The 15,566-nt window shown below is 37.6% G+C and overlaps 2 protein-coding genes across 4 annotated transcripts; one reads left to right on the top strand and one right to left on the bottom strand.

The window, feature by feature from the left end:
• The first annotated feature begins 308 nt into the window (after positions 1-308).
• Positions 309-13,471, top strand: LOC107042244 (phosphatidate phosphatase LPIN3). 3 transcript variants are annotated; one of them, XR_001461139.1, is made up of 12 exons: positions 309-437; positions 4,353-5,225; positions 5,721-6,280; positions 6,619-7,131; positions 7,530-7,729; positions 7,945-8,124; positions 8,625-9,164; positions 9,269-9,353; positions 9,425-10,193; positions 10,341-10,444; positions 10,826-11,177; positions 11,798-11,885. XR_001461139.1 is itself a non-coding variant. In XM_015263220.1 (11 exons), the coding sequence occupies exons 2-11, from the start codon at positions 5,037-5,039 to the stop codon at positions 11,949-11,951; spliced, it is 3,294 nt and encodes a 1,097-aa protein (XP_015118706.1). In that variant the 5' UTR covers positions 309-437; positions 4,353-5,036; the 3' UTR covers positions 11,952-13,471. The 3 variants fall into 3 exon arrangements, 2 of the variants coding, with proteins under 2 accessions (XP_015118706.1, XP_015118707.1); XM_015263220.1 differs by lacking the exon at positions 10,826-11,177 and having other exon boundaries at positions 11,798-13,471; XM_015263221.1 differs by lacking the exons at positions 7,945-8,124; positions 10,826-11,177 and having other exon boundaries at positions 11,798-13,471.
• A 505-nt stretch (positions 13,472-13,976) lies between these two features.
• On the bottom strand, positions 13,977-15,504 carry LOC107042193 (mRNA turnover protein 4 homolog). Its single transcript, XM_015263109.1, has 3 exons — positions 15,372-15,504; positions 14,352-14,893; positions 13,977-14,168 (listed from the first exon to the last, which is right to left on the bottom strand). Exons 1-3 carry the CDS (start codon positions 15,397-15,399, stop codon positions 14,025-14,027), a joined length of 714 nt encoding a protein of 237 aa, XP_015118595.1. The 5' UTR covers positions 15,400-15,504; the 3' UTR covers positions 13,977-14,024.
• Positions 15,505-15,566: the final 62 nt, after the last annotated feature.

The raw sequence follows: 15,566 nt of genomic DNA, 5'->3' as shown, positions 1-15,566 counted from the left end.
CCAAAAACTGCGTCAAAGACGCAATTGAAAAAAATGGGTCACCTTCCATCACCTGTTCGGCCCTTCTCCCCCAATTCACATCCTTCGCATTCACCATGGAACCATCTTTTTACTCCGTTGATGTGCGCAAATAAAAGGCTCGACGTGCTTCAGCCAATGGTGTTGAACTTACGTTCATAAACACGTTTTAGTTACAATACTACACAAAGCAAAACGGCGTTATTATTAACGGGCATAGGGGGGATACGCACTGCTTCGGAGTAACTTCGCCGTTTCGACGATAAAACTTTCAGTCAGAGCCAGGCGCTCATCAAGAGCGAACGTTATCTTTTATTCAAAGCCATTGTTAATTATTTTTGAACTGTAAACGTGATTATTTTGAGTGATCAAAACGTTTCGTTGATTGGAGTGTGGAATTAATGCTGGAACTGTTGATTGTGAGTTTCTTTATGCAATAAATCACGAGAACAAAATCAATGCAGAATGCGTGGGGATGTATTTGCATTTGTTTTCATCCGAAGGAAAACAAATGATTGATCGAGTGATGAATTCATTGATTTATCATTTTCTCGTTTGGAGGAGCGAATATTTCACTTTCTTCCGGGATAGTTTCGATCTATCGAAAATAGATATTCTGTGCCACGTCCACGGCCGCGAAAACTGGACAAGGGCCAAGGGTCAGCCCCTGTTTCCTTACTCTTCAATCATCGATGTCCGATAAAGAAGAGTGAACTCAAAAAAAATTGCTCAACGTCTAGCCGATAAATTCATAGATAAGAAAAATGCTCGGCTGTGTTCTGACATGCGTCGTCGAGGCATAACAATGAGAGATCATTGTCATTCCCAATGAATCTTCCCATCGCGGTCTTCCGTAATTGATTAATACCGTAAATTTAATGAAATTCTCGCCAAGAGTGGAGTTGTTTGATTAGCCCGAGCTAAAAGAGAAGCAAAGGGAACGGCGAAACCGGTCACGTCTCTGTCAGCGTGCGAGCGACGGGAAAGGGGGAAGGAAGAGCACAAATAGACATGAGGAGTGTTATGTCCTAATTCACTAATGAACTTACCAGTGCGATATCAGTAATTGCAAATTTTTAGACGTCTTTTGCTGGGAAGAATAATGAAGAAACCTTTTATTTTTCACCTTCTTTCGAACGGGGAGACAGTTTCTTTTGAAAGTGTGCCGCAGTTTTTGTCCTTGAGGGATTTCAAATTCTATTTATTATCAATGGGTCAAACGTCGGATAAATTGGGAACTTGCGGTATTTTTTTTTTCATTCGAAAGCGTTTAAAAAATCGTTGGGCGATGGATGATTTATTCTTTCAATGTCGTTGGAGCGGTTAATGGAGAAAAATGAATCATGATCAAGCAATCGGGTGATTATGAATATTTAATGAAGAATTGGGCGTTAAGTTCGTTTTGGAATAAATACATCTTTGTTGTAGTCTTATCCACTCGAATGAATAACAGAATAGGATAATTGAATTGCAAATAGTTATCGCTGTCAGTTGAATAAAGAAAGGTGAAGACTCAGACCCCTTGACAGCGCTGCACGATGATAAATTCATGGAGAGATTGTTTGAATGGTGATAAAAAAAATGTTGTAATTAAGAAAAATTGAATATGAGATTTTAGACAAAACAAGTGATAATTGTATCAACTGACGAATTGACTTCTCTCCATATTCCGACGAGTCGGGACGAATTTAAAGCCTTTGAGGGATTTTACATTCTGATTGATTCTCAAACGTTAGACGAATACAACAAAAACGAATGTCTGAATTTCACACACCTTTTGTAGACATTTTTCAGGCACTAAAAAATGTCTGAAGAAAATGAAAACGTGTTTGAATTTCAGACGAGCTGGTGCCCAAACATCTTAATTCATGTTTGAAATTCCAACAAATGTTCATCCTATTCAGATGTTTTTTAGTGTCTGAAAAATCCGTTAAAAGAATCGTTGAATAATTAATGATTTATTTTGTAAATTTAATTGGAGTTGAATACATCAGACCCAGTCATGACGGGATTGTTTGAGTGCATGATAAAAAAATTATTGGGATTAAGAAAAATTGAATAATAAGATTTTAGACAAAACAAGTGATAATTGCGTCAACAAAGAAATTTATTTCTCTTCTTATTCGACGAGTCGTCTTAATTACTTGGTGTTCGGGTTATTTCTTTGGGACCAGCAGACTAGCTGGGCTTCCGGTTTGGCAAGACGAGTCTGGCCGACAGCCCGAAGCGCTGACTAATCGCATTAAACTTGAATTTCCGTCTGAATTCACAAATGAAGTTTTCCTAATTCCCATTTCTTCAGAGAATATTCAGAGGTATTCGTTTTTAGCCTCTGAATGAGTAGAAATTCATCCTTCAAACGACAATACTCGTGACAGTAAATAAACATGTTTGTTGCTGCTAGTTGCCAAGAAGAATGAACGATAAGTATCTCCTGCGTTTATTTACCTGATGAGTAAGACCAGAGCTCGTCGTAATAGTTGACGCAATAGGAAAGCAGTCTGCCTTTCGCCGAGATATTTTATTTGCGCTCTGGGCTGCATATAACGACTGTGTGACGTAACATTATTTAGTCGATTGATCGGATCCATCGAATCGTCAATCAGTGAAGCAATTCCAGATGTTCAAAGGATGAAAAACATTCATTTTTATTAAAATGTCATTGGGGCAGAAAAAAGTCAGAAATAAAATCACTGGTGATGAATTAACATCACGTTTTTGGATAATTCAACATTTTATGCGGATGTTTACAAACAAGACATGTTAGAATCCAATTTTTTTAATCAATTTGAAGATTATACTTTCATTTTTTTTTTAATTCCAAACTGTTGTTGGGATTTTTTTTCGTATTCTTGAATTATTTCACAACTTTTGGGATAACTCAACATCTTACGTGAATATTGGCGCGTAGGGGTCATCAGAGTCCATTCTTTCGAAAATATGAAGTGCAACAGATGTATTTCATCTCTTAGTCATTTGAATTTGCAATTTCCCTCAAATTTAAAACAACAATTGTCCGAGATGTTTACCTCCGAAGATTGTCATCGTGTTAAATTATTTGTTTTCACTTGAGAAACATCCAGGTGACGAGGATAACTATAACTATTTCGCAAAAGTGGAAATTCCTGTGTTGCGTGTGCCAAAAAATCATCGCAGCGACAAGCGAGTTTACTTTAGTCACTCAGCTGATGATTCTAGTGATCAATCGATGACTCGTCTGGTCTCCGAAGGTCAACATTTTTTTTCCCATGTAGAGGCGTTAAAATCTCGTTTTTGCATCGATGTGGGTTTGACACTGCTGACAGTGTCGATCATATGAAGAATAATCTTGCGAGAATTTTCATTCGTTCATATTGTTTATGCGCCAAGGTACAACGTTCAATTGCTCTGGCAGTGGTACTCGAGTCTGTCTTGGTGGCTCACGTAGCAGTTCAATGTCCACGGGAATTCATGAGAAAATTGTCACGTTTAAGCATGACTTGGGGGAAATTTCTCACTGCTATTAATTCCGGAGTAATAGACAATCAAATGTAGAATTAGTTCTTACACGCTCGTGTATTTCTCTCCATTTTGTTGAATCATCTTAATGACACTTTACGGCACCCAACGTGCAACGTGACACTGAACAATGGCGATCTAAACCGTTTACCTTTAATCATCTCACCGGAACGTGAGAGAAAAAATCCCTGGAATAAATAAATTGCTGAACGAAAAGAAAAAATTACGCAATTGAAATTCGCGATTGCGCAACTCGATGAATTTGCATTTTTCACGTTTTTGTTCGCTTCTGTTTTATACGAAGATATTCGGTTTTTTAGGAAATGTGGAGAGAGATGTCGTTAACATCTAGACTACCAAAAGCATAAAGTTTGCATGAGTTTAAGTTACATTTTCGTTACGGAATTTTTTGATTTTTTGGGGGGAAGTTTAACTGAGAGAAGAGTATTTTCAGACATTTTACTTGAAACTCATATATTTATCATCATGTTTTACTTTTTTGCATAATAAATACCTAAAATCCTCTATAATGTCCGAATTTCCTACACCTTTTTTAGACATTTTTCAGACACTAAAAACCATCTGATTAAAATGAAAATGTGTCTGAATTTCAGACGAACAGGTGCCGAAACATGTTAATTCATGTTTGCAATCCAGAGAAATTTTAATTTTATTCAGACGTTTTTAAGTGTCTGAAAAATGTCCACAAAAGCTGTGTGAAATTCAGGTATTCATTTCTGCTGTGTGAAAACATTAAAGAAATCTTAAAATCCCCTCAACTTCGCCGCAAAACGAAATAACAATTTTCAGCGACCAATTGTTTAATGACGTTACAGCACCTCGAGTAAGTCGAAAGTTCCGCTCTTGTGATCACGTGTCCCAGCCATCTTTATCGACCGCACTGGTGATACCAGCGTGCCGTCATTGGACTTTACCAGTATCACGTGATCCCTGACGTTTCCGCGGTCGAGAGTCCCCCCACCGCTAGGAAAAACGTGTATGCAGGGCCGGTGCTAGGCTCAGTGAGCCAAGAGATAACCCAGGAGAGCCCCTCGAGGGACAAAGGACCTCAAGGGCGGACATTGCGCGTTCGTTTCACCTGCTAAAGTGTTGAAAAATTGAGTTGAACATTTAAACCGAAGCCCTTAGGCCACTTTAAAGTACTCGGAGGAGTTTTGATAATCGGGGGGGTCATAAAAGACACCTGTGCTCCGATATATCTGTCAGTTGATGGCCCGGAAGGACTCGAAAAATCATTAATTAGATTTCCACTGATGAGAGATAACAATCAAAAGGGGATTTGAGGTGTCAAAATGACCGCAGACGACGTAATGGAGTAATTCTGTCTCTGTCAGTGTCAAAATGATTGGATGAGGCACAACTGCGATTGAATAAACCAGCTCGAGCCTGCCCAGACAAAGGGGAGACGTAATTTCAGGCTGTAAATATCGGAATAGCTTCGGAGTAACTGGAATTAATTCAGACATTGATTTGCGACTGGCCGAGGGGTTGACGTTAAAATGTACAGCATGAACTACATCGGAAAGTTTATCAGCAATTTTCGGGATTTTTATAATGAAATTAATGCTGCTACCCTGACTGGTGCGATCGATGTCATTGTCGTTGAACAGGAGGATGGGTCTTTCAGCTGTTCGCCGTTTCACGTTAGGTTTGGAAAGCTTGGAGTACTCAGGTCGAGGGAGAAAGTGGTGAGTTTCAATATCATTGGATAATAATTTATCGTATTTGGGAATAAGCGGTTTTAGGAGGAAATGACAACTTTTTTTTTTATAGAAAAAGCTGAATTTCGTGGGGAAAAATTACTTCTGATATTTCTTCTTCAAATAATTCTGTATTGAAATATTTTATTATTTGTGGACATGTCAAAAAAAATTTTTTTATTACATTTCAAGAGACCTGTCTTGTGGAGAATTCAATTTCCAAGAAGAAATTACTTGATATTTTCCCTTTACTCTATTAACTTAAAACTGAAATTCGGTGAGACATTTTTTTCGCAACTCCACTCCACTAACTATTAATTCTTAATTCACTAAGATAATTGATTTTAATGAATTTAAAATCATTAATTGAATCTGAAAGTATTTTGTAAAGTATTTTATTTCTAACACAAAAAACTCTCGTTATTCCCACAAATCATCATAAGCAATTGATTCCACATTTCGTCTCCCCAATAAATTCCCCAGGTGGACATAGAAATAAATGGAGAGCCCCAGCAGATCCACATGAAGCTCGGCGACTCAGGCGAAGCCTTTTTCGTCGAGGAAGTCCCCTACGACGGTTTCCACCGTCCCACCGAGATCCCTCCGCACCTCGCGTGCTCTCCAATCCCAGACGACAACTGCTTCCCACCCCCCAGATTCCACCTGCTCTCCGATCTCCCAAAGGAGCAGCACGAGAAGATCCTCAGGGACTCTGTCCTCTCCATCGAGCGTGAGAAGCTGGAGCAAATGTCTTCACTGCCACCAGACCAGCGCGAGAAATTCCTCATCGAGCAGTTCTCTGACCTCCCAGCCGAGGATCGTGACAAATGGCTGCTGATAGCCTCCATGACGTACGAAGAGCGCGATAAAATCTTCAAGGAGAGCGTTAGCACAATGTCGACTCTTCAGAAACAGCAGATGATCAGGGATGAGTACTCAGCCCTCAAGATCGAAGACAGGGAACGTCTCTTCAAGGAGAACTTCCCAGAGCTGCCCGCTGAACAGAGGCCCTCATTCGAGAAGGCTCTACTCAACGACTGGAGGTTTGAAACATTTTACTCATTTAAAAATATATTTTTTTTAACTTTGAAATTATGATAATTCAATATTTTATGCGGATGTTCAGAAACAAAATATGTTAAAAAACACGTTTTGATGGAATCAAACATAAAGTTAGATTTATTTATCTGGAAAGACAAATTTTGTTTATTTTATTTATTTATAAAATTGATTAATTCACAAGCCCTTTACATTTTATTATTTTACTTGTTTTATTTTCGTTAGTTCTTTAAATTTATTCGTCCCTCAAAATTATTATTCTCATTTAATTTGTATAATTCTTGAAAAAATTATATATTATAAAAATTGATATTGACATTAGATCGAAAGACGAGAAGCAGGAGAAGAATCCACCCCAGATCGAAGAAGAAATCTTCGACATGGACAACATCGAAGAGGAGGAGCCAAAGCCAGTGGTCTCCACCCCGAAGTCCTTCGTTGCCGTGACATCCACCGAGAGAATCAGGAAGATAAGTGTCGTCAACAACGACTTCAGACCCATCACCGACGATCCCCAGAGCAGTGCCAAGGAGAAGTCGAGTGACGAGTCCATCGTCAGTGCTGAGAAGAAGAGTATCAAAGAGGAGGTGAATGAGGATGTCAAGACCCCGTCTATGTCGAAGAGAAAGAAGAAGAGGAAGAGCACGATGAAGAAGAAGGGCTCCCAGAGGAAGACCAGTAATGGTAGCAGCAGTCAGACTGAAGTCAGTGAGGGAGAGGTAGCTGTTGCTGAAGTCACTCAGGGTGAATCGGAGAAGGAGTCGACTCCCGTTGAGGCGTCTAATCCCCCTCCAGACACTGATTTTCACTTCTTCAGTGATACAGAGATAACTAAGTGAGTTATTGGGATGGAATGATGAGTAGAAATTTGATGGAATGGTTTCGTAGGCATGTGGTAGGAATACAAGACATTTTAATTGTTTAGGCATATCCAAGGAAAGACAAAACTGAAAATAATTGATTAATTATTTTCATTTCTTTTTCAAATTCATTAATGAATGATTATTAATTTTTTCCAAGAGTTTCACCTTTTTCATGTGCAATAGAGAAAGTTAAAATGAAAAAAATGTCGTTGAAAATTGCTTGAAGGCTGAATTCACTTGGAATTATCAGCTGTTTCACTTGGATATCCTTGAAATACTCTACATGCTCACCACGCTGACAACACTGGACACTTAGTTGTTGATGTAATGGTAAAATTGATGTTTTTGTTTTCATTTTCTACATTAAAAGGAACCGGGATTCTAGGCCAAGTTCACCAGTGCAATCAGACACTGAGTTCGAGATGAGGAAAATTGAGCAAGAGGGGAAGGAGAGAGATGCTGACAACAAGGGCCATCAGCAGAGCTGGAGATGGGGAGAGCTGCCCAGTCCTCCACCAGAGCCTTCGCATCCCATGAGCGCATCAGCCACCTCTGCGCCCCAGACTGATGGTAAATTTCCATAATTATCGTACATTTATTAAAGGACAAAACAATTCGACAGATTAAGTTAGGAATGACGAGTAATTCTCTCAGCATTGAGTCAGAAATTCATGGTGAAAATCATAAAATCAGAGGAATTAATGGAGATAAACACCTCATGAGTGTCAGCTTATCACAATTTTCCAACTAACAAAATTAATTGGCTAACAATTGCTTCATGGCAGCTGAGGCACAACGTTCAATGCTCAGCGGTATGTTCTCCTTCATGAAGAAAACGTCGCGTGTTAGGCACAATCCAGAGTCGGAGGGAATTTATCTCAGTGATTTGAATGCCGATGAGTTGGATCCAGAAGTAGCTGCGTTGTATTTTCCAACTTCACATCGTGGAGCTACCGTTGCCAAAGGTATTTTTATTTCCCAGCTGCCTTCTTCACTTTATCTTGAGCATTGCTGTGCTACTGCTATTGCTATTGCCTGTCTCTCATGTTCATTATTTTTTATTTTTCATTGTTCATTGCTCATTTTCCACTGGAGGTATCCAAGACATGAGCTCATTTCTCTTTATCACACGATTGGAATTTTTCTCCACAAAAAAAAATCCAATGAATTGATGCAATAAAAGAGAAAAAAAAATTAATTTGATATTTCACTTGGATATTTTTAATTGTTCATGTAACGCTTGCACCTTAACATCTGGGGTTGGCCATCGATTAAAAATCTACTAACGGTTGGAAAATTGTTGCTGAGCAAATGTGAAATTTAATTCGTTCCAAAAAAAAGGGAAAATAATATTAAGAAAATAGAATGGAGTTTGAAGAGTTGAAAATTTTTGTTTTGAATTCTATAAAAATCGAGGGTTTGATGGGATAATCGAGTGATTCGGGTTATTGGTATCACATTACAGAGAGAAAAGCAATGGACGAGGAAGATACGGAATCAGGAAATGGTCCAAGTTTGCCCCAGAGTCCAAATAGCGTAGAAGGTGCCATTGGAGGTCCAAAATCCCTAGATAGTGATTTTGATGAGCAAAAACAATCATTGTTCGATTCAAATTTCGATGTCAGCCTATCATTGTGCGGTGGACTTGATACTGATAATGGTCCAACTGAAGAATCATTTCATCAAAATCAACTGCGATTCGAGGACATTTGCACCGACATTAAACTATTTGAAAATCCAAATTTGGTTGTTAAGATTAATGGAAAGTTTTACAATTGGACAAGTGCCTGTCCAATTATTGTCACATTAGCTGCTTATCAGAGGTGTTTGCCACAGCACACTATTGAAAATTTGTATTCGTTGCCAATGCATCAAGATAAAAAGGAGGGAAGTGTACTTCAGGATGTTAAGGCTGATGAGGTGAGGAGTGGGGGGTACAGCTCATGGTTCTCATGGAGGAGATCAGCCTCTCAGCCACCGAAGAAATCATCAGAGATCAATGAAGGTACATGAATATTATTATGTTATTCATGAAAAACTACATAAAATAATCAATTCCTTTCTTTAAAATTTTCATTCAATTTATTTCGTCATGTTCTTTCCTTATAGATGGCCCTAAAGGCCACATTACTGAGCTGAATGGTGGACTGAAGCCAGCAGCTGTTGAAGAGGCAATTGATACTGAACCAACAACGTAAGTCTCTTTAAAAAAATAAATAAATCACCAGAAGTGTCAGTTAAATTTTGGTCATCATTTTCTTACAGAGAATTGAAAGAGGAGCCCACTGAGGACACCCCAGCCCCACCAGGATCAGAGTTACTTCTCTCAAGCAGTCCAGAGGACCCAAAAGACACCTCGAAAACCTCTGAAAAATCCCCAGAGCGTGAGGGTGAGGGCTACAGTGGCTCTGAGGACTCAGACAGCAATCAGAACGAGCCCCAGGGTGTGAAGATCCCCAAGGAACGAAGGCCCTATTACGAACCCACCGAGAAATACAGGAAGACCCTGAGATTATCCTCCGAGCAGATAGCGAGCCTAAATCTGAAGGAAGGTCCCAACGAAGTGGTTTTCAGTGTGACAACTGCCTATCAGGGCACCTCCAGATGCAAGTGCCACATCTACAGATGGAAATGGAACGACAAGATCGTGATTTCTGACATTGATGGGACAATCACAAAGTCAGACGTCCTGGGACACATCCTGCCGATTGTTGGCAAGGACTGGGCGCAGTCTGGAGTCGCTCAACTCTTCACGAAGATCAAGAATAATGGGTATAAATTGCTGTATCTGTCTGCTCGGGCTATTGGACAGGCAAGGGTCACTAGGGAGTACCTGAAGAGCATTAAGCAAGGAGATCTGTCACTACCTGAGGGCCCACTGCTGCTCAATCCCACTAGCTTGATTTCGGCATTCCATCGGGAGGTCATTGAGAAAAAACCTGAGAGGTTCAAGATCTCGTGTCTCAGTGACATTCAGGCACTCTTCCCTGAGGGGTCGAAACCTTTTTATGCTGGTTATGGTAATCGCATCAATGTAAGTGATGATAAAAACATGTTTTTATTTTTTTCATTAATCTGTTGAATTATTTATCGAGCAGTCTGATGAGTTGATTCAATTTGTTTCACAAATTCATTATTAAATTTTTTTTCTGTATAATTATTTTCAATTCATGGTTTTTAGGATGTTTGGGCGTACAGAGCTGTTGGAATTCCCATAATGAGGATTTTTACAATCAATCATCGTGGCGAGTTGAAGCACGAACTGACACAAACATTCCAGTCATCGTAAGTCTATTTAAAAATATTGTTTGTTATTTTTTTTCTTATTTCCTGAATTCTGCTATTACTAACTGAACTTTATCGTTGCACTTATTTGATGATAATTAATTGTGATGTCTTGCGACTAATCTGATTAATTCACGAGAATGAATTTTCCACTTATTTCTCTATTTTGTTCTTCTTCTTGTCGATTATTTTTTTCTTGGATTTTTTTATCTGCAATTTTATTTTATAAAAAACACTGATAAATAATACTCAACAACACAAGGAGTGAGCAGTTCCCAAAATTACAAGAGTGAAGGTGTTAACAAAAGACCTGAGAGTTTCCTAAATTAAATACTTAAGAAATAGAATATTCAAATGGGGGGATTATTTCTATGATTGCAGTTATGCTTGTCAGAGTGATATCGTCAATGACTTGTTCCCGCCTCAGCCCAATGAGAGTCCAATGATGACATCAGCCATAGGGAATTAAAAATGAAAGATTTAGAGAGAATTAGGGAATTTTTTATATTCTTCCAGTGCCTCCAAGTGCAATTACAGTCGGAATAGTTTAATTTATTTATCAGAGATATTCCAAAGTATTTTTTTTTACTAAATAGAGGATTACAAAGAGTCGAGGGAAAGTATTTTACAGTGTTAAAAGTATTCAACCTACAGTTTTTTTATAATTCAAATAGTAATTTAGGGTTCAGATGCCTTTGGTATTCGGTTGTGTATCCACATATTATTGATTAGGGTAAGCACTCGTCAGAACTTGCATTATTCACCGTTGCTTTTTGTTATTTTCGATAAATAATCCCCTTCCATTTCATGATTATGCCCCTCGCCATCATGAGGATGCGGAGAATTCTGAGGTCGGACATTGGGTGGTGGAAGTTTTATTAGCGTGGGCTCATCATCTCTCCTCTTGACTGAGAACACAATATTAGTCACGATACTCTAACCCATTTACATCAATAATTTGCGTTAACATTTTTATTTTATTTTTTTTTTCAGTTTACTGTACTATTTGAAATTATAATCACCACTTCATTATTCTTCACAAATTAATGATATTCATTCTTTTCGGTTTTTTCAACTGAATTGCAGGGAATATTTTTCTAATTTCATTCTGTCAAAAATTTTATTTCATTTTTTACAAGTTGACGAATTTTTTTTCATTTGTTACAATTCCATGACTTTTTGAAATAAAAATTCAAATAGTATTTCACATAATTTTGCACATAATCCATTCAACAATGTCAATTAATAACATTCCCAGAACATTTTCATTCCAGCTAATTCCATGACTGATGCACAAAAGCTCGAACTACTATAATTTTATTGATTTTTTTTGCATTTTTAATCCAATTGCAGATATTCAAATATGAGTTTCATCGTCGATCACCTATTCCCAGCCCTCCGGGAGGACGCTGCCGACGAATTCAGTAATTTCTCGTACTGGCGTGATCCCATCCAAGAATTACCAAACATCGGGGACATGTTGAAAGAGCTCCAAGTCACTCAATAATACCCAAATTCGCCAGAAGACGTAAAACTAAGATAAACTGCTTGTCGATTTCGTTCTCATTGTGTTCGTGAAAATTACTCACCTCCCTTTCGGAGAATTGAGACAATTACGATGATAATAATGGTAAATAGTCGTCATTCGCATTCAAGCTAACTTTTGTACTGTACGAATTGAGAAAAAAAAAATGCAAATCACGATTTAATTGCTTGAGATGAGGATTTGGCGGTGAAAATTGATATTGGAATCGTACTTATTCATTGCTTTATGTATTTTCGTAGTGAGATAAGTCATCAACATCAGCAGGGTATGATAGTGGTGAAGATAAATAGCATTCCAACGATGGATATGTGAATAGTGGGTTTATTAATTTATTATTAGTTTATTTTTCTTTGATTTTGGAAATGAGGAAGAGGCCTACAATGTTTCATTCTGCCTTTTCAGGGATTTTCTAGTCGAGAAATTAAGTAAATGAATTTAATTCTAGGATGTATTGAAACAAAAATTGATGTTAATCTTCAGCAATTGTTCCATCAGATTTAGATTATGAAAAATTAATCGATGGAGAATGTTACCTTTGTGTCTTGTCGAATGCTCGAGATAATTTATATTTATTTTTGTACAATTTATTCATTCAATTGGCACTATTTTGATGCCACGTAGATTTAATGGACAGGAAAAATTATTAAATAGACGTGAATTCATTGCATTGTGATATTTGGGTCAAATTTGCAGGCAGAATTTATCTCAATTATTTGAGGAGTTTGAATACTGATAGAAAGTTGTGATGATAACTTTTTTCTCCTTTGACTGTGAGCAGAGAATTGACAAAAGTTAGATAATCATCAACTGATTGATTGCAATTTTTGTATCATTTGTGATTTTTTTTTATTTATTGAGCAATTTGGGGAAATGATAATTTTTTTGTGACAGGATTGAATTCCTATGGTCGCAGTGCGATTCTCCGTCTAACGGGAATATTTTTCCTGAATAATAATCATTGATAAAACGAAAAATGACAAAATTGAGGAAATGACAAAACAATTGTAGTTAAACTCAATAATTTTGAAGAATTGGGGGAAATTATTTTTCACCGAATCATTGTAATAAATTAATTTACAGATAATAATGAAGTTTGTAAATACTGTAGGCCATTATTATTATTTCTCATAATTACGAAAACTAGTTTTTTTCATGAAGTTTATTTTATAATTTAAATGGAGTTAATTTTGTAGTTCAGTTAATCAATTATGAATTTTCTATGGATTGAAAATGATGAAGTTTGATGGACCAGATAGATCTCACTCGCTCGTGCACACGCTTACCTATACCGAAACGATGAAATCGTACTAAAGAAAGGTGTTTTTGTATTTGAAATAAAATGTGATGAAGCTATGAAATATTTCCCTCCAGGATTTCAATGTCCTGGAAATGTTTGAGCTTCTGCTAAATGTTATGAATGTATCTGTAGCAAAAAAACGGTGAAAGAATGAAAAAGAAAAATACACAAAGTAATCAGCTTATTTATTCGTCTACTCAATCTTCGATTCATCCAGAATAAATCATTTCTTCGTTCTACTCATTCGTTTTCCCCTCTTGGGTCTCTCCCTCACGATTTCCTCAGCATCTGATATCTCTATTGAATCGATTGACGTTGCACTCCTCTGGCGTTTTGGGTCGAAATGGGAAATAATCTTGGAGCTCATTGAATTTTTGGGCTTGAAAAACCAGGAGTAGATACTCTACAACACATCACGAATAAAAGAGACCCTCGGGTGATTCCATCGACTCAAAAATCGTTTGTCAGGACTTACCCAAATGAGACCCCCCAGCAGGAAGACAGTGTACACAGGGAGTCCCATAATAAAACCAATATTCAATACAAAATGAGTAAAAAATCCTCAAAACTAATTAAAAATCCTCAGAACTTGCAATTTAGACTCTTGACTGGACGGAATGACAGCTCCTCAATTAATCTCCCTTCAATTGTTTCGTGGTGAGGTAATACTATTGACTCACTCCGACAGATTTATGTACAAAATAGTTTTATTAAAAATAATACAGTTTTTTTATGGTTTATGTTTCATCTATGTCTTCAGCCTCCATTTGTTCTTCGCTGGGTTCAGCTGATGAAGCTGCTAGATGTGTATATCCTTTTTTCTTCGAGTAAAATCCTAGAGGAATGAGTTTAAAAGTCGCCAATTGTCTTCCAAATAGTTTCTGAAATAAAAAATCATTAACACTTCTTTATCTTTCCCAAGAAAACATGATAAATTTTTTATTCAGAAAAAATCGTGTTTTAAGTCAAGAAAAAAACTTTTATTCTCCTCAGATGATGTTATGAAACTCTTCGAGAATTGAAGCAAGAGAAGAAAAATCAAGAAGTCGATGTGAAATACGTACCAAAATTCTCGCCTGCTCAGGAGTCAAGGCCTGGCCCTTCTTACAGACCTCGTAATCCTGCAGGAGCGTAACAACTCCTTTCTGAAGAGCTGTGGGCATTCCCAGTTGCCTCAAATGGGGCTCAATAGCGTGAGAAAAGTCAGGGAGAGGTCCCTCAGGTAGAACAATTGTCTCTGTTGGGATGAACCCAGCCCTGGCGAAGTCCTCCTCCCCGTACTCCTCCATCCAGCTCAGAACCTCCTTCTTCGTTTTATTCGTGAATAACAGGCCGCACTGGCCCTTCAGAACTTTCGACATTTCGTGAATACCCTCCGCCACTTCAGTCTCAGGGGTCAGGCCAAATCCATGGGCTATTATCTTATTTTTACCGAAGAAGAAACGACTCCCCGACCATTGCTCCCTCAAGCTCTTCAGCTTGTCATTACGCATATTGGCGTATGTGAATAGAAACACTCGGTTGTATTTCTCCACGCAGACCTTCACATCCTCGATGATGTGGTCTTTCAGGATTTTTCCTTTTTTACTGGTTTTTGTTAGAGATACTGTAAAGTTAATATGAACCTCGTGATTACTTGAGATTCGTTTCATTTTCTGTTCGGTCTCTTGTACCATGCCCTGAGTCCGATTATCTCCATAATTATCTTGTTGATTCGAACATCTCAATTTTATTTATCTGGGATTTTAGTTAAATTTCTAGGATTTGATTTAAAGATCGAAAAACGTTCTTTAAATAAACGTTCCAGGTTTGGAATTTTTTAAATTAAAATGCGAAAAAATTGACTGCGTTAAAATGCATACTCTGTATATTTACTTCTAATTCGGCCCAATCAATCAATACGCCTCGTTAATTTATTTCACTTCACTCCTGTTATCCCTATGAAATTGTTATTCTTCAAGTATTTAATTTATCAAAAATGAACTCCCTTATTATTCACGCCTCCTTACAGGTTAGCTCCCCATTTTCACGAGTTTACCAAAATAAATAGTTTAGTGAATAAAAAATTCGTGGAATCCACTTACTCTTCTTATCTCTCTTGGACTTCGGCATTTTGGCTCTCTAAATCACCAAAGTCTCCAATAAATTCGCTGAATATAATTTTACTGAATGTTATTGACAATCACGTGGGAATAAACAGGATATCCCTAACCTCAAACGCCCTCGCAGAGTTGAGAACGCCACCTAGCGGGAAAATAACAAATAAATTCTCCAAATAA

This window comes from Diachasma alloeum, unplaced genomic scaffold (assembly GCF_001412515.2).
Source record: "Diachasma alloeum isolate Michigan unplaced genomic scaffold, Dall2.0 Dall_scaffold_00430, whole genome shotgun sequence".
NCBI classification, from domain to species: Eukaryota; Metazoa; Arthropoda; class Insecta; order Hymenoptera; family Braconidae; genus Diachasma; species Diachasma alloeum.
This window is presented reverse-complemented; position numbering and strand designations above follow the sequence as displayed.

Bases quoted from the DNA above. Each gene is read 5' to 3' on its own strand.
- LOC107042244 (XM_015263220.1), top strand. From the start codon at position 5,037: ATGTACAGCATGAACTACATCGGAAAGTTTATCAGCAATTTTCGGGAT. The intron at 5,226-5,720 runs GTGAGTTTCAAT...TAAATTCCCCAG, and splicing joins TCAGGTCGAGGGAGAAAGTG to GTGGACATAGAAATAAATGG. The intron at 9,354-9,424 runs GTAAGTCTCTTT...ATTTTCTTACAG, and splicing joins ATTGATACTGAACCAACAAC to AGAATTGAAAGAGGAGCCCA.
- LOC107042193 (XM_015263109.1), bottom strand. From the start codon at position 15,399: ATGCCGAAGTCCAAGAGAGATAAGAAGA. The intron at 14,894-15,371 runs GTAAGTGGATTC...TTAACTTTACAG, and splicing joins GTCCAAGAGAGATAAGAAGA to TATCTCTAACAAAAACCAGT. The intron at 14,169-14,351 runs GTACGTATTTCA...TTTTTATTTCAG, and splicing joins CTGAGCAGGCGAGAATTTTG to AAACTATTTGGAAGACAATT.